Raw genomic sequence first — 23,170 nt, forward strand, 5'->3', positions numbered from 1 at the left:
CTCTTGTTCATGAGCACCTCTTCCCAGACAGACCCATCCTGATTTAGCAGCAGGTTGCCTCCCTCGGCTGCCCAAACAGACATCGCTGGACCTTCAGTTTCTGGCATGCCTCCCTGCAGTGGCTACAGCACACAGACCCCGCCCTAGGTGTGCCCTTGGGGTGCCCTCACCAGGCCCTCCCCATACCCAGCACTCAGCACCCCGGAAGCTCCCTGCCCAGATGCCCTTTGAACAAGTTCCCTCCTGCCCTCACCCTTCTCCACCCTCAGCGTAGGTGTGCAGACAAAGGGTTGGGACCCTCTTTCTCAGCGATTTCCTCTGAAAACCTGAAGTCCAGCTAGCATCTCACTAGGGAGTTCATGATCTTTGTGTCTTGTCACCGGTGGAAATTCCAGTTTCACACCCTGTTTCCATCTGCTTTTCTGAGGACTGCCTCTCCCCCACCCCATCCAGGCTAAGTAGGTTCCATTAGGGCAGGGACCTTTTCCACCTCCTCTCCGGGATCCTCATCACCTAGAGCAGAGGTTCTTAACCAAGACCAATTCTGCCCCACAGGGGACACCTGGCAATGTCTGGGGACATTTGTGATTGTCACAACCAGAAGGGGCTCCTGGCACGGAGTGGGGAGAGACCAGGGATGTTGCTCAACACCCTACAACGCACAGGATGGTCCCACCCCAGGGCATAATCCAGCCCTAATGTCAAGTGTCAAGGCTAAGAAACCCTGGTCTAGAATCAAGCTTGAAGCTCAGCTGTTCCTCACTAAATCACTGTTGAATGAATGGTTGTTAGATCACCAAGCCTGCAGGTGCAAACTTGCTCAAATCTATCTTTTTTAAAAGTTTTTAAAATCTGAGATAAAATATACATAAAATTTTCTAGTTTAACCATTTTTGTGCAAAACTCAGTGGCATGAAGCACACTCCCATTGTCGTGCAGCCACCCCCACCCTCCATCTCCAGAACTTTTCATCTCCTCACACGGAGACTCTGTCCCCATGAAGCACGGACTCCCCACCCCCTGCCCCAGCCCTGGCTCCCACCCTCTCCTCTCTGGCTCTGTGGACGGGACTCCCCCAAGGACCTCCTGGGAGTGGGATCCTGCGGGATGTGTCCTTCTGTGTCTGGCTTCTCTTGCTGAGCACAGTGTCCTCAGGGTCCCTCCACATCATGGCAGGTGTCAGGGTCCCTTCCTTCCTAAGGCTGGATCGTATTCCTGCATGTGGATGGACTGCACTGTGTTTATCCGTTCATCCATCAATGGACACTTGCATTGTTTCCACTTCCTTGCCATTGTGAATAATGCTGCTAGCAAAGTGGGTGTGGAAACATCTCTCAGAGACCCTGCTTTCAAATTTTCATTGCCCAAATTCCTCAAGGTTAGATGGGCAGAAACTTTGAGGAAGCTTGTCCACGAGGGGAACGAAGAGGAAGAGAGTGCAATTCTGTGTTTATCAGAAGGGTTTAAAGCCTCTGACTCGAATCCACGAAAGACAGACAAGGCCACGAAAGACAGACAAGAGTTGCTCCAAGATCGTCCACAGCTTTCCATCGCGATCCCACAATCTCCGGCTCAAGAAGTGGTTATAGATCACATTAGGGCAGGGGACAGGTGTGAATTTCCTGCAGGAAAATTCAGCTCAGGACTTACCTTCTGTTTGTCACCCTTTGCTTCCCAGGATCCCAATGCAAGTCCAGGTCCGAGTAATCCCTCATCAAAGAAGCACCAGGTCCCTGTTGGTCCTGGGCTCGGGGCAGCCAGGAAGGAGAGGGATGAACCTCTGCTCCTCAGTGGACTGAGGAGAGGCTGACATTTCCCCTAGTGCCCTCTGCTTACAGTCTGTTCCCAAAAGAGTTTTGCCTGCTTAAAGAAGCTACTCGAACCACACACTACTCGCGAGGATCACATAAGGGAACAGTTTAGGGAAAATGGCAGAGCTAGGGTCTATGGTACAGGAAGCCATAGGAGCAGAAACGTTGGTAGTGGTGGAGGGAATGGGGTGTATGGAAGGCAGCATTTTGCTTGCTTCGCCCTCTTAACTAGGGCTCCAGGCCCGTGACATCAAGGAGGAATCATTCACATGGTGTGGCCAATGCATCCAGGCTTCCCTGGGACTTTGCCGTGTGAACTGAAAACCCCTAGTTCCTCAAAAAGTGAAACAGAGTTATCGTATGACCCAGCAATCCAACTAGGTAAACATCCAGAGGAATTGGGAACATTCGTCCACACAAAAACCTGTCTACGAAGGTCTGCGGCAGCATTAGTCACAATAACCAAAATGTGGAAAGGACCCAAATGTCCATCAAGGGCTGCATGGATAAGTGACATGTGATAGGGTTACAGAATGGACTATTAGGCAGCCATCAAGAGTGAAGCATGGACACCTGCCACAGCACGGATGAACCTGGCATGCATGATGCTCAGTGACAGGAACCGGACCCAAAGGGCCACGTGGTGTGGGATTCCATGTCAGTGAAATGTCTGGAACAGGGAAGTCCACAGACAGGAAGTGGATTAGTGACTGTCAGGGGGCCGGGGGAATTGAGAGGGGCCTGTTTAATGGGGACAGAGGCTGGGTTTTCTTTCTGGGGTAGTGAAAATGTTCTGGAATTAAATAATGGGGATGGTCGCACAATACTTCATTTTTTTAAAGATTTTATTTGTTTGTTTGTTTATTTGACACAGAGAGAGAGAGAACAAGCAGGCAGAGCGGCAGGTAGAGGGAGAGGGAGAAGCAGACTCCCCGCTGAGCAGGGAACCCACTGCGGGGCTCGATCCCAGGATTCTGGGATCATGACCTGAGCCGAAGGCAGATGCTCAACGGACTGAGCCACCTAGACGCCCCCACACAACACTTTAAATATACTAACACCACCGAATTACATGCTTTGATACGATGAAGTTTATGTTATGTGAATTATATCTGAATAATAATCTCTAAATTTTTTTTTAAACCCTGAAAGTTCCATGTCCCAGGGAACACTCCGGCTACTGCAACTCATGGGCTGGGTTGCAGACTGATACGGATATTGAGTCCCTGCTACCTTTGCGGACCCACAGTCTTGCTGACTGCAGCCAGATGTTCCTTGCAGAAAGCTCACAGAGCTATCTAATGAGCTGCAGAGCTGGAGTGTGAACCAAGCATGCACCTGACCTCTACCCAGGACTACCTCTCCCTGCTGCTCCTCTACAGCATGCTTGCGTATGGAGAGAATATCCCTGGAAAGGAGTAAACATAAACTGGGAATAGACACACAAGGAGAAAGGTTAAGCTTTTCTCTATAGATCCTGTCGTACTGTCGACGCTGTCTGTCTGCATGTCTGTGTGTCTTTGTATTTAGCAAGCCCAAGCATTACTTCTCCCATCAGATTCTGGGGTGGGGGGGTGTCAAAAAACCCCAAAGGCATAATAAAATGAAAAGATATTTTCTGCTAAAATATAAAATAAAAATCAAACAACACAAAAGGTTTAACCACATGTTTACAAGCAAAGAATCAGCCAATAAAACCACAGGACCACTAAAAATGAGTTCGAGTACAAGAATGGTACGAAACACATCTCTCTGGGAGCTTTCCAAATCTCCTTGAAAGGATTTCCCTTCAGTGGTTGTTAAAACTTTTTTTTCTCCCAGACGGGCTTCTTCCTAATTGACTGTTTTTAATTTAACTAATGACTGTTAATTAACCAGCGCCATTAGAACTTTAAAGGCCATTTATGCATTGGGGGAGGTGGTTTTAAGAGCCACTTTTTTTGGCGCAGACCTGAGCATGAGCATCTGATCCTTTCAAGGGTGCCATAAACGGACAATTTCCATAATCACGCAGCTTCAGAAGAGTGGATTTTGTGTGGAGAGCACCTGTGCGCCACCAAGATCTTTATTTTTCTCAGGGCTTTCTGGCTGTCGGCCGTCACATTTCTCCGCGATACTGAATCATTTCCATAGCAAACTGCTGTGACCTCGAACAGCCTTTGAAAGGGCGGGCAGAATACACTTCAACCACATTTTTTTCTTCAGTCCCATTTTTTTTTTTTTTTTCCAGCCAACTGTCTTAACCACTTCTAGGCAACCGGGGAAGGGGGGCAGGGGTATAGGATGGCCGTGCCTCCCAAGGTTCCACATGGCCCGCCAATCAGAGGGGCAAGGCGAGGAGAGAGGAAAAAGACATGGGAGCGGTTTTAAAAAGGAGGGTAATTAAAACAATTCAATGACCGAAGCTGTCGAGAATTCTTACTGCCCGCTTTGGAAACATGAAACGAAGAATGTTTGCCTCTTGGCTTACTTGTGACCTCACCAGTTGTGATGTTAACAGTGGGGTGACTCCTCTAGCTTCCATGCACGGAAATCAGTGACTTTTAAGAAATGCTATAAGGGGGGGCGCCTGGGTGGCTCAGTTGGTTAAGCGACTGCCTTCGGCTCAGGTCATGATCCTGGAGTCCCGGGATCGAGTCCCACGTCGGGCTCCCTGCTCGGCGGGGAGTCTGCTTCTCCCTCTGACCCTCCTCCCTCTCATGCTCTCTGTCTCTCATTCTCTCTCTTGCAAATAAATAAAATCTTTAAAAAAAAAATTTTATATAAAAAAAAGAAATGCTATAAGGGGGGCGCCTGGGTGGCTCAGTCATTAAGCGTCTGCCTTCGGCTCAGGTCATGATCCCAGGGTCCTGGGATCAAGTCCCACATCAGGCTCCCTGCTCAGCAGGAAGTCTGCTTCTCCTTCTACCTGCCGCTCCTCCTGTTTGTGCTCACGTTCTCTCTCTCTCTCTCTCCCTGACAAACAAATAAATAAAATCTTAAAAAAGAAATGATATAAGGATCTAACACTTTGGCATGGCAGTCTAAGGGGGCGGGCAGTGAGCTTCACAGCCTATTCACCTGTGCACAGAGGACACTGGTTCTCCATGTTACTGGGGGTGCCGCTGCGTGAACTCTGCCACGCTCATCAGTAACCCGAAGAAACCATATGGAAAGAATATGGAATATCATAAACCACGCCAGTGGGTTCACGGACAGAGTTAAATGTTCGGATTTGGCATTCCCCTGCATTTTCTTGTGGACGTCTTCATGTTTTGTTTTGTTTTTTCCCAGACCACTATTGTTTCTGAATATTTACTTTACTTTTTTTTTTTTAAAAGATTTTATTTATTTATTTGACAGAGAGACACAGCCAGAGAGGGACACAAGCAGGGGGAGTGGGAGAGGGAGAAGCAGGCCTCCCATGGAGCAGGGAGCCCGATGCGGGGCTCCATCTCAGGACCCTGGGATCATGACCTGAGCCGAAGGCAGACGCCTAACGACTGAGCCACCCAGGCGCCCCTGAATATTTACTTTTCACTTGAAGAGTAGTCTGCCCCGCAGGGGTGAAGCTGAGACACACTTCTTCCCCCCCACACCCCACTGCCCGGCCACCGTAAGTTTCACAGACCCATTTTAGGGACTTTGAACACAGGTATTGGGCTTTAAGCACAGATGGAACGAAGCTCCTTACATTGTTAAAGTTACGGTGGAGTCTGGTCTTATCCTACATTTTCGGTATATGAAGTGGCGGGTAGCGGGGGAAAGAAGCTGTTCTGTTGATTCATATCAGGATATATTTATTTTATCTTGTTGTGAGCACAGGCCAAAATGATATTAAGAAATGTAAAGATACAGACAAAAATGTGCAACTCTTGAAAAACTCCAAATTGTAAAAGAACTCCCTTTTGTTATCCCTTAGGTATCTCAATCTTTTGCGAATGTACTCTCCTGGGTCTGACTTCTTTGCGTAAAATTATGTCTGAGACATTCATCCCTATTGTTGAGTGCATCACTCATTCACCTTTTTAAAAACATTGTTAGTAGTATTCTAATGTATGAAAACACCAGGATTTAGCTACCCATTTGTTGGGTTGACAGACATTTGGTTGGTTTCCAATTTCCTCCAATTTTGATAGACACAATTGGCAAGAAACTTTGTGTGCACAATTGATAAGAAATGAAAAACAACTTTTGCAAATCGTGCAACAGGTGAAATTATAGTTGACAGGTGATAGGAAATTATAAACCACTTTTTACAAGCCATTCACAAATTACAAAAAGTGAAATTATATTTGAAGAAGAATGTGATACACATGAATATGGGAACTGGGGCCTTTGCCGGGAGCTATCTCCACCGGGAGCCCCCTTCTGGCTCCGTGTGTGTGTGTGTGTGTGTGTGTGTGTGTGTGTGTCCTATAAAGACGCTAGTCATTGAATTTAGGACTCACCCAAATCCTGCATGACCTCATCCCACATATGAACAACCGGACTGGAAGATGGGAACTGAGGGGAGAGTGGGCTCAGAGTCCAAGATTCCCAAGAAGGGAAAGAAAGATGGATTATCCTGTATCAGGGGGTGGCAACCTTTATCTGTCCGGGCCAGATAACAACATTTTCGGCTTGGTGGGTCATATGGTCTCTGTCACAACTTCGCCACTGTGCTGTTAAAGCACAAAAGTAGCCAGAGACAAGAAATACATGAATGGGCATGGCTGTGTGCCAATAAAACTTTATTTATATGAACAGGCGGAAGGCCAGATTGGCATAAGCCTTGCAGTTTACCAATCTTTGTCCTGGATGTTCAAGCCCGTGGCAAAACAAAAAGACAAAACAAAACAAAAAGCCACTGGTAGGCCTAAGGCTAACATAATGGGAAAAAAATATTAAAGCATGTAGGACATCATCAGAGAGCAAGGCCATAACAGGAAGTTAAAGAAGATAATGTCTGAAAGCGAGGTTAATACAAGAGGAAAGAGTCGGTATTGAAAATGTTTGGTTACTAGAGGAAGGGATTTAAGCAGGCGGAGGTGGAACAGGGGACTGTTACTTTGTTATAAATCTTTCTGGTCTTTTAGATACTCACAACAACGGTGAAACAATGTATATGTATTACCTTAATAAAAAATTAAAACTTAAAAAACACAGCAGCTGGGGGGCGCGTGGGTGGCTCAGTCAGTTAAGCGCCTGCCTTCTGCTCAGGTCACGATCCCAGGATTCTGGGATCGAACCCCAAGTCGGGCTCTCTGCTCAGTGGGGAGCCTGCTCCTCCCTCTCCCTCTGCTCCTCCTCCCCCCTCCCCCCCGCTTGCTCTTTCTTACTCTCTCACTCTCATTCTAGCTCAAATAAATAAATAATTTTTAAAAAAATTCAAGAAAAAAGAAAAAAACCACAGCAGCCTACTGTCAGGGCAGTCCATCTCTGTTACCTGTAGGTAGAAACCCCAGATGCAGGGCTTCATGCTCCCCAGGGGGCGGTGGGGTGGGGGAGGGGGCGGCCGGGAGGGGGGTGCAGAGAGAGATGGAAGCTCCCACCAGGGGGAGCTCTGAGAAAACTTACAGATTTTCTCTAGAAAAATAAAACGGAACATCACCAGGGCTGGTCTACAGCGGGAATGCCAAACCACCATCCCGTGGGCCAAATGTGGCCCTCTACCTGAGGGGGTGTTTGGGGGGCTTCGTTATCTTATTTCACTACTATTTTTTATTGAGATATAACTGACATATAACATGAGTTTCAGGTGTACCACATAATTCTATTTGGATATGTTGCAAAATGATCGCAATAAATCTTGTTACCGCCAGCAAATGTACTTACAATTTTTTTCTTGTGATGAGAACTTTTAAGATCTACTCTCTTAGCAACTTTCAAATACGCAATACAGTATCGTTAACTACAGCCACCGCGCTACACATTGCATCTCCGGGACTTACTTATTTTATAACTGAAAGTTTGTACCCCTTGACCCCCTTCACTTATTTTGCCCATGCTCACTGCCCCACCTCTGGCAACTGCCAGTCTATTCTCTGTATCCTTAAGTTCGGTTTTTTTCTTTCATCTTGTTTTTAGATTCCACATACAAGTGAGACCATATGGTATTTGTCTCTGATTTATTTCACTTAGCATAATGTCCTCAAAGTCCATCTATGTTGTTGCAAATGGCAGGATTTCCTTCCTTTGTAAGGCTGAATAGTAGTCCTGTGTGTGTGTGTGTGTGTGTGCACGCACGCATACATCTCACATTTTCTTTATCCATCCATCTATTGACCAACACTTAGGTTGTTTCCATATCTTGGCTATTGTAAAAAATGCTGCGATGAACATGACGGTGCAGATCTCAATTTTAGATCCTATTTTCACTTCCTTTGGGTATATACCCAGAAGTAAAATCACTGGATCATATAGTATAATGGTTTAATTTGAGGAACGTCCATACTGTTCCCACAGTGGCTGCACCAACTTACATTCCTACCAACAGTGCACAAGGGTTCTCTTTTCTCCACATCCTCGTCAATGCTTGTTATCTCTTGTATTTTTGACAACAGCCATTCTAACAGGTGTGAGGTGATAGGTCATTGTGGCTTTAATTTTCATTTCCCTCAGGATGAGTGATGTTAAGCATCTTTCATGTACCTGCTGGCCATTTGCCTGTCTTCTTTGGGAAAATGTCTATTCATTTCCTCTGCCCACTTTTTAATCAGATTTTGAAATTAAAAAAATATATATGTGTATTACTTTCATAATATTTTTAGAAATTAATTTAAGGGGCACCTGGGTGGCTCAGTCGTTAAGGGTCTGCCTTTGGCTCAGGTCATGATCCCAGAATCCTGGGATCGAGCCCTGCACTGGGCTCTCTGCTCCGCAGGAAGCCTGCTTCTCCCTCTTCCACTCCCCCTGCTTGTGTTCCCTCTCTCGCTGGGTCTCTGTCAAATAAATAAATAAAATCTTTAAAAAAATTAATTTAAATATAAAAAAGTAATGAGTCAGCCCCATAGAATACCAAATTGACACAATACAGAGACAGGGAAAAAAGGATATATGTTTTAAATTTTTGACAAATACAGCCAAATTGTTCTTCAACAGAGCTGCACTGATGCATTGCTACCAAGTATACGGGAGCACCATGAATGAGTTTAAGACTTTTGTCTTGGGCGCCTGGGTGGCTCAGTTGGTTGGGCGACTGCCTTCGGCTCAGGTCATGATCCTGGAGTCCCGGGATCGAGTCCCGCATCGGGCTCCCTGCTCGGCAGGGAGTCTGCTTCTCCCTCTGACCCTCCTCCCTCTCATGCTCTCTGTCTCTCATTCTCTCTCTCTCAAATAAATAAATAAATAAATCTTTAAAAAAAAAAAAAAGACTTTTGTCTTGAGAAATTTGGGGCTAATTACTTAGCTAGATAACCTATGTCCATCATAAACTGTTAACTCCAAGTCAGCCCAGAAATATCACTTGAAGGTTATAGCAGTTAGCATTTGACTTCATCTAAAAGAAAATCTAACCAAAGCAGGTTTTGAAATAGGGGCTTGGGGCATCTAGCTGGCTCAGTCGGTAGAGCATGCCACTCTTGATCTCAGGGTTAGGAGTTCAAGCCCCACATCGGGCACAGGGATTACCTAAATATAAAATATTTTTGGGGGCACCTGGGTGGCTCAGTCGGTTAAGTGTCTGCCTTCGGCTCTGGTCATGATCTCAGGGTCCTGGGATCGAGCCCCACATTGGCCTCCCTGCTCAGTGGGGAGCCTGCTTCTTCCTCTCCCTCTGCTACTCCCCCTGCTCATGCTCTCTCTATCTCAAATAAATAAAATCTTTAAAAAAAAATAAAATATTTTTTAAAAATTGGGCTTGGGGGCACCTGGGTGGCTCAGTCGGTTAAGTGTCCAGATTCTTGATTTTGGCTCAGGTCATGATCTCAGGGTCTTGGGAACGAACCATGTGTCAGGCTCTGCACTCAGCAGGAAGTCAGCTTGAGGATTCTCTCTCTCTTTCCCTCTGCCCCCCACCCCCGACTCACACACATGCTCATGCTCTACCAAATAAATAAATAAATAATTTTTTTTTTTTTTTAAACAGGGGCTTATTTTTTCTCAGCAGATGGGAAATCTACATGTAAATGGATGCTGGCTTTGATTCAGCTACTCACTGTTGCCATCAAGGGCCCAGGATCTTAATGTCCTAAGCTGCTGGCTTCTTGTGCCCCTTACTGTTGCTTCATGATTACAAAATAGCTGCAGTGGCTCCACACAGGACATCCCCATTCCAGGCAGGAAGAGAGGGGAAGGGGAAACCGCAGTGATCTTTCCTTTCCTGCTTGTCCTTTAAAGCAGATTTGTTTCCAGAAGCTGACTGCCCTTATGTTGTATTGGTCGGAATGGTCACACAGCCATGTTCTGTGAAGAGCTAGGACAGAGCAGAGTTACAGAGCCAGGCATGACTTCTGCCCCTCTGCCACTTGCTTCTTGTGTGACCTCAGCCAAGTGGCTTGGCCTCTCTGATCTTTAGTTGCTCTAATGGATGCATTCTGAATATTAAATCATGTCACAGGGTCAGAGTAATGTATTTATTTAAACAATTTGAGGAAAAATTCACATTAACCATTAATCAGTTTAAAGCGGACAACTCAGTGGCATTTAGTACATTCATGATATTGTGCACCCACCACCTCTGTCTAGTTCCAAGATATTTCCATCACCCCAAAGATAGACTCTATACCTATCAGCAATCATTCCCCATCCCCCTCCCCCAGCCCCTTGCAACCTCTATTCTACTTTCTGTCTCTGTGAATTTACCTATCCATGAACACCATCTCCCGTCCATTAAAGGCATGACCCCAAAGTTGCCTCCATCACTTCTTTCCCATGGGTCAGAATTTAGCCAGATGACCACATGTAGCAACAAGGGGCCTGGGAAACACAGTCATTAGGCAAGGGGTCTAGAGAAGGAGCCAAATGGATATAGATGGATACTGGCTCTCCCAGCCATAGCCACCTCTGTACTCTGTGACGTGAACACTGGTCAGCCATGGACCTGACCACCCAGAAGTCTCCAGAGACAATGGAACACTCCTTGTTCTTTTCTCTCAGCAGGGCAGAATATTTGGTTGATAAATCTTTATGTATTGAGCTCTTCTCCTAAGCGGCCTGAGGTGACCTCTGAAAATGGTTCGCTATTCGCTTGACCCAGAAAACCCTATGAAATCATGTAAATCAAGAGGTTCAAATCTTTGTGTTCACTTTAAGAATACATGTGAAACTGCCCAGGCCATGAAGGGTATGCATATCCGAAAAGCCAACAAGTATCTGAAAGACGTCACTTTACAGAAGCAGTGTGTGCCATTCTGTCGCTACAATGGTGGAGTTGGTAGGTGTGCCCAGGCCAAACAATGGGGCTGGACACAGGGTCGGAGGCCCAAGAAGTGTGCTGAATTTTTACTGCACATGCTTAAAAATGCAGAGAGTAATGCTGAACTTAAGGGTTTAGCTGTTGATTCTCTGGTCATTGAGCACATCCAGATGAACAAAGCCCCCAAGATGCAGCGTAGAATGTACAGGGCTCATAGTCAGATTAACCCATACATGAGCTCTCCCTGCCACATTGAGATGATCCTTACTGAAAAAGAGCAGATTGTTCCTAAACCAGAAGAGGAGGTTGCACAGAAGAAAAAGATATCCCAGAAGAAACTGAAGAAACAAAAACTTATGGCCCAGGGGTAAATTCTGCAGAATAAATGCAAATAAAAATAAAAAGAGAAAAAGATCTTTATGTATTGAGCACCTACTCTGTGCCCTGCCAGGGATGCAGCAATGAGCAAAACAGACATAGAGAAGAAGAGGCAGACTAAAGATACATAACATAGGGCAGTGAATCGGAAGTGATGGGATCCTTGCTGTCTCTGCTCAGGGAAGCTCTCTTGACCTCCGTGTCAGGTCCTTCATCAAACCCACTTGACTTGGGTCTCTCTGCACAATTGTAAGTTTGCATTCGTTTGTATGATTCTAGGTTTTCCTGCTGGGTTTCTGAACAGACCTCATCTGGTTTTGCTCCTCTTTGTGTCCCCAGCATCTAGCACAATGCCTGACATAAGTGTGGTGGCTCCATGTAAATTTCACAAATTCCATTGCAGGAGTGCAATGCGTGCACATATGTATGCATGAACAAATGAATGAGTGAAAAGAGAACAGCAATCCTCTTGCCCCAGAAGCAGTTTCCTCCAGGGGTGGGGGTTGGGTGGGGAGGCAGGGACAGCCAGTGATGTCACAAGAGGTGTCTGGGATGGAAGGTTCTGGAAGGTTGAATGGGGTAGAAGGGCTGTTGGGGAGGAATACTGCACCCACCTTTCTGCTTCTTGTCACCACTACTATCCTGGTTGGATCCTGACGGTAACAAGGTCTGGGAAGCTGCAGCACATGTCCAGACTTCCAGAAGAGGCAACTTGTTTATCATCTTTGTGGAAGAAGAAAACACTCTGAGTGCCCAGATGTCTCAGCAACCAATGCCGTGCCATGATGGCCAGGACTCATGACAAGTGACAGTGGTATGGGAGAGGGGCATGTGGGGGTCCTCTGGGATTCAGTGTCTGGCTGTCATTCAGCAGTATATTTCACTAGGACTTAGTCTTACCGCAGGCACACATTTTGGCCTTGAGCTAAACCCTTAGTATCTTTTTCTGTTGCATTTTCTCACTGATTGCTGCTGGTGTACAAAAGAGCTATTGCCTAATCACCTTACAGAAATTTTTATTTATAATAGCTTCTCAGTTTATTGGATAGTCTAGGTAGTCAATCATATTATCTGCAAAATGACAACGTTGTCTGTTTCCAATCCGTATTCCCTTCATTTATTTTTCTTATGTTATTGCATTGGCTAAGAACCTTCATCTTTGCTGAATAGTAGCAGTGACAGCTGACATCTTTGTCTTATTCCTGATTTCTTAGAAATTCTTCCAGTGATTTTGTTGCTATTATTAAGTATAATATTTATTGAATATTTCTGCTAGATATACTTTATCAAGTTAAGGAAATGTCTTCCATTTCTTATTTGCTAAGGATTTTCATAAACAGTGGATATTTCATCAAATTCTATCTTGAAGGGATCATATGTTTTTTCACCCTTTGTCCCTTAAATGCAGTAACTCATATTGATGAGATGTTTAGTGTTGAATAATTTTTGCAGTTACAATAAACCCTATATGGCCTTTTAAAATGGTGAAATGGAGTGCCTGAGTGACTCGGTTAGGTGTCTGACTTTTGATTTTGGCTCTGGTCATGATCTTGGGATCGAGGGATCGAGCTCTGTGTCAGGCTCCATGCTCAGTGGGGAGTCTGCTTGAGGTTCTGTCTCTCCCTCTCCCTCTGCCACCCTCTCCATGCTCTCTCTCTAAAATAAATAAATCTTTAAAATAAAATTATAAAACATCTTGCATATAAAATAATACAAAAACATATCTGAAAATTTAATGAATAGCAATAAATGTTTATATACCTACTTAACTTTATGGAATAAAATGTTACTAGTAACTTGGAAGTCCTCTGTGTGTCCTACTTTTTCTTATATTCCTCCCTCTCATGAAAGCAGTAACCACTATCCTGGATTGCCTGCAGAAACTTTCCCTTAGTTTTAGCCCCCAAACAAATACTAATTAATGTTGCCTGTTTGTGAACTTTATATAAATAGAATCATACTGCAACCTGCTTCTTTATCAGCATCATGGCTGGGAAATACATCCAGATTTTTGCGTATATTCCTGCATTTTTCTTCACAGTGTAGTATAACATAATGGATATGTCCACTCTTCTGTTGATGGATATTTGGGGTTTTCCAGTGTGGGATTCTTAGGGATACTGCTGCTGCGAACATTCTTATCCATGTCTCCTGGGGCAGATGTGCAAGTTTCTCTTGTGTATATATACCTGGGAGTGAAAATGCCAGCTCAGGGATATGTACATGTTCACTGTTAATGGTTAACACCAGAGCTTTGCCAATTGGGCGTGCCATCTTTAGCTCCCACCCTTAGTGGAGGAGAGCCCCCATTCTCTTTCCTCTCCAGCACTTGTATGCATTTTTGTATCTACTAGGAATGAAACGATATCTCATTTAATGTTCATTTCCCTGATTACAAAGAACCTGAGCTTCTTGTCCTGGTTTATAGCCCTTTCATGTTTCCTGTGAACTGCTTGTTCATGTTTTTGCCCATCTCCGGTTGGATTATTTACTTATGCCTTTTTAATCCAGAGCAGCTCTTTTCATATTCTGGATATAAATTCTTTCTTGGGATATGAACAGAGCAAATATCTTCCCCCAGTCAGTGACTTGTCTTGATTTACTCTTTTCTGATGTCTCAATACACAGACATTCTTCATCTGGTAAAGATTCTTTAAACACATGGCTGGATTTGACCTTAACTTTGTTGAAGAATCATACCATCTCTACTTATAGCTGTTTATGAATGAATGAATGATCCCAAGACTGAGAAGAAAAAATTATGCAGTAACCATAGGCAAACTAACCTTGTTGTGTTCTAGTTTCATTTGTAAAATGGGGATCAATAGTATCGACCTCCTAGGATTATTGTGAAGATTAAATGACTTAATGCACATAAAACTTTCAGCACAGTGCTTCGTGCATAGGAAAGACCCATCTGTTACTTGCTTTGCTTGCTGTTGCTGTTCTGTATTAAACAGTCTTGGTCTTTTTTTTTTTTAAAGATTTTATTTATTTATTTGACAGAGAAAGAGAGAGTACACAGCAGGGGGAGTGGCAGGCAGAGGGAGAGGGAGAAGCAGACTTCCCGCTGAGCAGGGAGCCCAAGGCAGAACTTGACCCCGGGACCCTGGGATCATGACCTGAGCCAAAAGCAGACACTTAACCGACTGAGCCACCCGGGTGCCCCTAAACAGTCTTGGTCTTGACAGGACTGCTGGTTTTACCAGGATCCTTTCAGTCCAAGATCACAAGGAAATGTCTCTGGGTAGAGCTCCCATATTACTTTTCTGTGTAGAAAAGTAATATGGGAGCTTTTCTCTAAGTGCTAGCTGTCTGCATCTTGTAACTGCCTTGTCTAGTCCAGAGTTTCTCAGTGTTGGCACTATTGACATTTGGGATCGGATAATTCTTAGTTGTGAGGAGCTACCTTAGGCATTGCAGGGCATTGAAATGTCTCTGGCCTCTACCCGCTAGATGCCAGTAGCATGCCCCAACTTGTGGCAACCAAAATGTCTCCAGACACTGCCAAATGTCCCCTGGGGGCCAGAATGGCCCCTGGTTGAGACCCACAGGTCTACCGAGTCAATATATTTAGATATATACTCATTCACCTAATATTGATTGAACCCCTTTCATGTGCCAGGCACCATGCTATGTGTTAGGGATATAATGATCAACAAGATAGTCTCTCTCTCTCTCTCTCTCTCTCTCTCTCACACACACACACACACACACACACACACACACACACACACCTAGTTACAAAGCTAGATCATGCAATAAAGGGAAAGAAAGGGTGGAATAAGAGGAGGTAGGGTCTAGCTCAGCCTGGGATAACAGGGGATATTCCCGTGAAGAACAGACTTGCAAGCAGAGACTGAGTTTGGGGAGGGATCGATAGATGAAGATTAGGGAGAACAGTGTTTTGAGCATAAAGGACAGCATGTGCAAAGGCCCTGAGGTGAGAGGGAGCTTGGAGTGTGTGGGGATGGAGACAAGGTCCAAGTAGCTGGAGCTAAGGAGGTGAGGGGTATGGCAGGAGGTAGGGCTATTTTTATATTTATTTCCATGCACCCCTTGCTCCCAGAGTCCAGTTGCATACTTCTGCACCTGGAACAGCCAAGCTAGTTCCCACCTCACAGCCTCTGCTCCCACAGTCTGCTCTGTCTGGAACACGCACCCCAGTTGAACTCCACTTCCTTCAGGTCTCACTCAACTCCAATGACACCTCCTCAGAGAGGCCTCCTTGACCACCCTAGCATTCTCTATTACAACACCCTGTTCTGTTGTTCCCATTATGATCACTACCAACCTGAACTTTTTTTTTAATTGAAGGTATACCCACACATCACAAGATTTACCACTTTAAGGTGCACAATTCAGTGGCATTCAGTACATTCACACTGATGTGCAACCACCATCTCTACCTGGTTCCAAAACATTTTCATCACCCCCAAAGGAAACCGTATGCCCATTAGCAGTCACTCCTCATACCCCTGTCCCCAGCTCCAGGCACCCACTCATCTGCTTTCTGTCCCTATGGATTTGCCTGTTTTGGACATTTCCTATAAATAGAATCATATGCTCTGTCCTTTGACATCTGGCTTCTCTCACTCAGCATGATGTTTTTGAGGCTCATCCTGTTACTATCCAAATGGATCTCTGTTCATTTCCTGGCTGTTTTTTCCAACTAGAATGTCAGCTCAAGGAGGGATTTTTGTCCATTAGGTTGCCCACTGCCTAGAGCTCTGCCTGGCACACAGTAGATGCTCAGGAGATACAGGGAGAAGAGAACAGTAGGGTCCCAGGATCGACCTCTGCCCTTCTCCCTCACTGAGTGTGTAGGAAAGATTCTTGATAATGGTTAAGCTTGAAAGAAACCAGGGCATGCCCCCCGGCCATGGGCACTGGGGACTTTATGACTTGAGACCTATCATCTTCCCCTTCTCAAGGCTTCAGTGGTGGGGTCAGATTGCTTGCATTTTGCTTTATGACTGCCAAGGAGCCCACAGCTCCTTAGACCAGAGACACAACAGTGTTTTCCTGAGTCACAAACACGTATACAAACCCATTCACCTACACGAACAGCCACCTCTTTGTATGTTGTCCTGAATCTTGCTTTTCCGATTTAATATCTTGTTTTGAAGAACATTCAAATTCAGTAACCATGAACCAACCTCTCTGGGGTGTGTCTTTCATCGAGGTGAGATTCACATAACATAAAATTAACCTTTTTCTAGTGGTTGGCTCAGCAGCATTTAGTGCATTCATACAGTCTTGTGCAACTATCACTTCTGTTTAGTTCCAAAAATTGTTCATTGCCCCAAAAGGAAACTCTGCACACATCAAGCCATCACCCTCCATCCCCATCCCTTGGTGGGTAATTCTTTGGTGTCTCCAGTCTCCTTTGGTTTGTCTTCATATGGGTCCTACTCCCGGTTGGAACTCTGGGCAGATCTGTCCTCAAGGTCCTTTATGGTAACCCCAAAATGTTTGTCACGGTGCCCCGCACGAGGTAGATATTTTATTACAATCTTATTCATTTTTATATTTTATCCCAAGTCTTACTTTTAAGGGGGATACATAATTTTGTTGTACAGTACACCTTTTCTTTTTTACTTTGCCAAAAGAAGCCCTTTTTTATATAACATATATTTTTTTTAATAAAACACTAACTGGTTGGAGGAAATTCTTCTCTTTAGACTGATAGAATAAAAACATAGCTAACTTGAAAGAATGCTATAACCATGTAACACATACTTGGAAAAGTGATTAGGCTTTTATTTTATTTTTTTAAGATTTTATTTATTTATTTGAGAGAGAGAGAGAGAGCAGGAGTGGGGGGGAGGGGCAGGGGCAGAGGGAGAGGCAGGCTCCCCGCTGAGCAGGGAGCCCTACACAGGGATTGATCTCTGGGATCATGACCTGAACTGAAGGCAGACGCTTAACTGACTGAGCCAGCCAGGCGCCCCACGATTAGGCTTTTAAACAATTAATACAGAATTGGCATAATATGGGCAAGAACTAAGTCTTGATGGGAAATGGGAAGTGGTTACTAATAGGCTATTTGCTCCTTACATTTTATCTTTAGTGATATTGGAAAAGCCAATGAATTAGCTACAGAACATTTTTCAGTTGTCCATTTTAAGGTGCACAGCATACTTTCTTCACACATTGTAGACTTCATGTTTTTGGTGCAGAGTTCTAGAGTTCTGGCAAATACTTGGAGTCGTATAACCAACAGCACAGTCACTGTTTCCACCATACCCCCAAATTCCCTTCTGTTTCCCCTTCACTGTCAACCCCACTTCGCACCCCAACTCCTGGCAACCTCCGATCTGTTCTCTGTCACTACTGTTTTGCCTTTTCCAGAAAGTCACATAAATGGAATCACAGAGCACATGGCCTTTTGAATCTGGCTTCTTTCCCTCAGGCCTCTGAGACTTGCTCAAACTGTTGCATCCACAGTTCCATCCTCCGAGGTGTGGTGTTCCATGGTATGGATGTACCACAGATGGGAGGGGAAGGGAGGGGAGAGAGAGGCAGGCAGCTGCGCAGGACCTTGTGGGCAGAGGGAGGATGTGGGCTTATATCCTGAGGGAGGTGGGAGCCCTGGAGGGCTACAGGCAGAGGAGGGACAGGGTCAGACCAACATTTTATTTTATTCGTTTTTTTGTTTTGTTTTGTTTTTTACAGTTTTTATGATGGAACATTTCAAACACACACACAAATAGAGCTGGTAGTGTCATGACCCACCCCCCCAACGACAGCAACAACTGTGCCCATTACTTTGCTCTGATAATTATCGATGTGGAGCTGGCCTTGTTTCTCTCCATGTAGCCATGCTCCTGCTGGACTATTTTAAGGCAAACTCCAGACAGTGTGTTATTTCACATGTGAATCCTTTAGCAACAGAGATTCTTTAACTTAGTCCCAAAGCCATGATCACACTTTAAAAAGTGACCATCCTTTCTTCGTGTCATTTGACATCCAGTCAGTGTTCAAGTCCTCATTGATCACAGATGCCTTGTTGGGGTTGGGATCTGGCTGGAATCCACGCATTGAACGTGGTTGATGGGATCCACCCTTCTGTGGGGTACCTCTGGCTCATGGGAGCTGTGGGGTCCCTCTGGCTCATGGGAGGGAGCCCAGGTTCCAGGTAGCTGTGCCTGTCCAGGGGAGCAGTTGTTTGGGGACCTATTTTGAAGACTTAGCTGATGGAATTTGTGGATGGGCCAGATGTGGGGGAAAGAGGGAGAGGAAGGAGAGAGGGAGAAGGGGAGAGAAGGGGGGGAGGGAGGGAGGAGAGCAGAAGGAGACAGAAGGAAGCAAGGAAGGAAGAATGGAAACAGATAAGGGAGAGAAGAGAGGAGAGAGAGATAAAGGGAGGGAGGGAAGGAAGTTGGTTAGGTGATGGGTAGTTAGATGGATGAGTGGATGGAAGGATGGATGATGGGGGAAGGATGGAAAGTTGGATGGATGGGTGGGTGGAAGGGTGATGGAATGAAGGAAGGGAGGGAGAGGGAGCAGTGGAGGTGAAAGGGTAGATCAGGTGGGACACCAAGGTTCTGAGCCAGATCCAGATGCTCTAGGAGGACCTTGGACTTCCTGGTTTCTTTTGTGGCACACTTTATGAATGTCTTTGCATGCGTGTCCCTAGCTTCATTCAGATTGGCTGTGTTTGGCTATTTCCTTTGCTCCACTGATTGGTCTACCCTGTGTGTATAAATGCCACAGAGACTCAAGTTCCTATTATAACGTGCCTTTCTAGCTACTCATTGTCGCTGAAATACACAGCCAGTGTCGGCTAGCGTAGAACTGTGCACAGGTTAGGGGGTTACATTCGCCAGACCGTGTATCGTCAGGTTCTTGCAGAACGTGCACTGCAAATCTAGAATTTAGGACTGCCTGAATCTTGTATCAAGTATAATGTTTGTCATGAGCAAGAAAAGACGATTTTCCTTCACAGAAACCACTGACACACTGTTTTCAAACGTCAGCCAGCAATTCTGGCCTCTAAGGCTGATGTTGTCTGCAGACATCTTGCATTGGAACAAAATAACATACTGGATTTGTGGTTTTAATTACATGCTTAGGGAAATCTGATTAATGAAACATGTGGCCAATGTTCAAACGCTTTAGAAATTTTGATTTGCTAAATTCCTAAGTTCATTAAATGGCATTTAAGATTCAGTATCTTCTAAATATTTATGCAACTGGATTAGCTCCCTAGGGCTGCCATAACAAAGTACTGCAGAATGGGTTACTTTGCAGAAATGTATTTTCTCTCGGTTCTCGAGGCTGGAAGTCCAAGATCAAGGTGTCAGTGGGGCTGGTTTCTGGGGACAGCCCTCTTCATAGCTTGCAGACAGCCGTGTCTTCACAAGGCGGAGTGAGAGCAAGAGCTAGTTTCCTTTCCTCTTATAAAGATACTAATCCTATTGGATCAGGGCCCCACTATTATGACTTCCTTTAACCGGAATTACTTCTCTAAAGGTTCCATCTCCAAATACAATCATACTGGGGGGTTAGGGCCTCAACATATGAATTTGGGGGAACACAATTTTGTCTAGGAAAACAACTATTAATTTTTGTTAAGTAAATGTTTAAAAGAATGTTGCTTAGGGGCGCCTGGGTGGCTCAGTCAGTTAAGCGGCTGCCTTCGGCTCAGGTCATGATCTCGGGGTCCTGGGATCGAGTCCTGAGTCAGGCTCCCTGCTCAGTGGGGAGCCTGCTTCTCCCTCTGCCTCTCCCCCCACTCGTTCTCTCAATCTCGCTCTCATGCTCTCTCAAATATATAAATAAAATCTTAAAAAAAATAAATAAAAGTAAAAGAATGTTGCTTAATAGATTTAAGGATTAACACACTGAAAGTCAGACAAGGGTAAGGAGTGGTGGTTGACCCCATCCTACACGAAAGGCTTCAGACAACGGAGTCCAGTTAATGAGCATGCAAGGACTGCAGCAGCCAGAATCATCACTGTCCTCCAAGGATGGGTTAGCGACCACATGATCTGAAGTCTGACCACTGGCCACTGTCTTCCAAGGGGGCTGCATCAGTCTCACAATGTATGGAAGTGTCTGTCTCCCCACATCTTCACTAATATATTTTTCAGCCTTTTTGAGCTTAATCTGGCAGGTGAAATACATCATAATATTTTCTATTGCATTCTCTCATGACTGAGAAAGTCATTTTAAATTTGTTTTCTGGGAACTTTCTATTTATCCCCTTTGGGGTACTGGGACTTTTTCTTATTGATCCACTGGAGTTCTTCACATATAAAGGAAATCAGGCCTTTATCTATTAGACATGTTACCCATATTTTTTCTCAGTTTGTTGTGAATCTTTTGATTGTTTATGGTATCCTTTTGCCATGTGGGAAATTAAAACTTCTTAATGTAGCAAGATTTTGTTTTTCCTTTACGTCCTTTGGGTTTTCATGTCATACAATCTTTAAGGCAACCAACCAGAACAGAATTCTCTCGTGGCTTTCTTTCCCTTGGGAGAGTTCAAAATGTTTTCTCACCCACAGGACCACATATAGACTTGGCTGCTACACTCCAACCGTTTAAGAGACTCTTCTGGAAACTCATGGATTGAATGCCCTCTGGACTTACAACTGCTCTATGATCTGGCACACACACCACTCTCCTCCCCTCCTAGGCCTGGGACAAGCATGACTAATCAATCCCAGGATTTTAGGCAGATGTGACCAGTGGACGGAAGTTGGCCTCAGACCTGCAGCCCCTTTGCCAGTCCTGCTAAGTTCCCTGCTTTGTGCCTTGCAGTGCTGTGAAGCATGGTGTCTCTGGACCTGAAAGGGCTGAAAACCCCATGACTCGTGAAGTGGAGATTAAGGACCCTGAAGGAGACATGAGTAAAAACAAAGGTACGTCGTGCTAGAGTGCACATGGGAAAGAGAAAGGGGCACGGACTCAGCCAAGCCTTTTCATAAAGGAGCACCCCCCCCCAAGAGTCAGGGCACACTTGTTCCTTGCCTGGGCCCCTGGCTTTGGCTGAGGTGCCTGAAACGGGGGTGGAGGGACAGGCGACTCCTCCCTACACCGGATAGGGAGCACAGGCAGCAAAGACAAGCTGTCTGAGCAGAGCTCGACCAGTCCTGTGACAGTGGGTGAGGGCCTTGCTCTTTGGAAACCTCATTTGGATCCTTTGTACCACAGGACATTGATCATAACACCTCCCTATTAGGACAGCCATGTGGGTAAAGCACCAAGGAACCATTAAATATAGTGTAGATAAAATTATAAATATATATGTGTGTGTGTATATACAATGTGATAATATGTATAGTGCAGATGTAATAATATATAGTATAAATATAATAATACATATAGTGGGTATAATTGTGTATATATATCAAGTACAGATGCAATTGTATATATATAGTACAGATGTAGTAATATATATAGTCCAGATGTAATACAGGCCAGATGTAGTAATGTATATAGTGCCAATGTAATAATATATAATACATGTAGTCGGTATAATTGTGTATATATACATAAAGTACAGATGCAATTGTATATATATATGTATGTATTTTATATGCAATTGCATATATGCAATATATATGTGTATTATATATGCAATACAAGAGGCAATTGTGTGTATATATATATATGTATATATAGTCCAGATGTAATATAGGCCAGATGTAATAATATAGTGCAGATGTAATAACATAGCAGATGTACTCATATATATATAATGCAGATGTAATTATATGTAATGCAGATGCAACTGAAAATGTATATAATGCAGATATAATATTTCTATAGTACAGACACGAATATATATAATATAGTACAGATATATTGTAATTAAATGTTACTATATATTAACATTTATATTATCTATATATAATAAATACATATAGTGCAGGTGTGTGATAATGATTTTCATCTGTATGTTGTAACCCCTTTGCCACTGGAACAAAGCTCCGGGAGCACCACGAGATAGAGCGTCTTCATTATCTTTCACAGCTGCCCTCTTCCAAGTGCATAAAATGTTGGCAAGAAAGACAGCTTCTACAATCATTCTCAAGTGACAATAATCTTCAGAATCTCATTTTGGTCACTGGGTCAGATTCCTAGGGCTGCCGTAACAAAGTATCCCAGGACGGGTGGTGGAAACAACAGCAACTCCTTCTGGAGGCTGGAAGTCTGATACCCAGATGTTGGCTGGGTTGGCTCTTCCTGGAGGCTGTGATGGACAATGTGTTCCACGCTCGCTGGGCTCCTGGTGGCTCTGGGCAATCCTTGGTGGTCCTTGGTTTACAAACTCATCACGGCAATCTCTGCCTCTATCATTACATGGCCTTTTTCTCTGGGTGTCTTGGTGTTCTCTCCTCTTCCTATAAGGACACCAGTCATTAGATTTAGGGCCAACCCTACATCCAGAATTTCATCTTGGGATCCTCAACTGATTCCACTGCCAAGGCCCTATTTCCAAATAAGGTCATATTCTGAGATTCTGACATGAATTTTGGGGGAGCATCATTCAACCCAATATAGCCAATAAAATATCCCTAACCAGGATGCAGGGGACACTCCTTCACATTTTTGTCCCATTTAAAGCTTCTCCCTTCCCCTGGGCTTCGGGCTGGATGCCTGGAGCAGTGGGGGCGGGGAGGCCCGATGTGCTGCTCTGTCATCTCCTCCA

The 23,170-nt window shown here is 44.7% G+C and overlaps 2 protein-coding genes across 2 annotated transcripts in view; both read left to right on the forward strand.

Moving 5' to 3' along the window:
- LOC116625694 (long-chain-fatty-acid--CoA ligase ACSBG2-like) overlaps window positions 1-23,170 on the forward strand; it is a 57,634-nt gene that overhangs the window by 8,527 nt on the left and 25,937 nt on the right. Inside the window, exon 2 of the mRNA XM_032394470.1 lies at window positions 21,277-21,377. Within this exon, the coding sequence (XP_032250361.1) occupies window positions 21,323-21,377 (55 nt within the window). The 5' untranslated portion in view covers window positions 21,277-21,322. The remainder of the gene's footprint in view (window positions 1-21,276; window positions 21,378-23,170) is intronic.
- LOC116625744 (60S ribosomal protein L17-like) lies at window positions 10,944-11,498 on the forward strand. Its single transcript, XM_032394571.1, has one exon. It carries the CDS (start codon window positions 10,944-10,946, stop codon window positions 11,496-11,498), a length of 555 nt encoding a protein of 184 aa, XP_032250462.1.

Source organism: Phoca vitulina, unplaced genomic scaffold (genome assembly GCF_004348235.1).
Source record: "Phoca vitulina isolate PV1807 unplaced genomic scaffold, GSC_HSeal_1.0 scaffold81, whole genome shotgun sequence".
NCBI lineage: Eukaryota > Metazoa > Chordata > Mammalia > Carnivora > Phocidae > Phoca > Phoca vitulina.

What these genes read in the sequence shown, in the direction of transcription:
- LOC116625744 (XM_032394571.1), top strand. Translation starts at nt 10,944, where the DNA reads ATGGTTCGCTATTCGCTTGACCCAGAAAACCCTATGAAATCATGTAAA.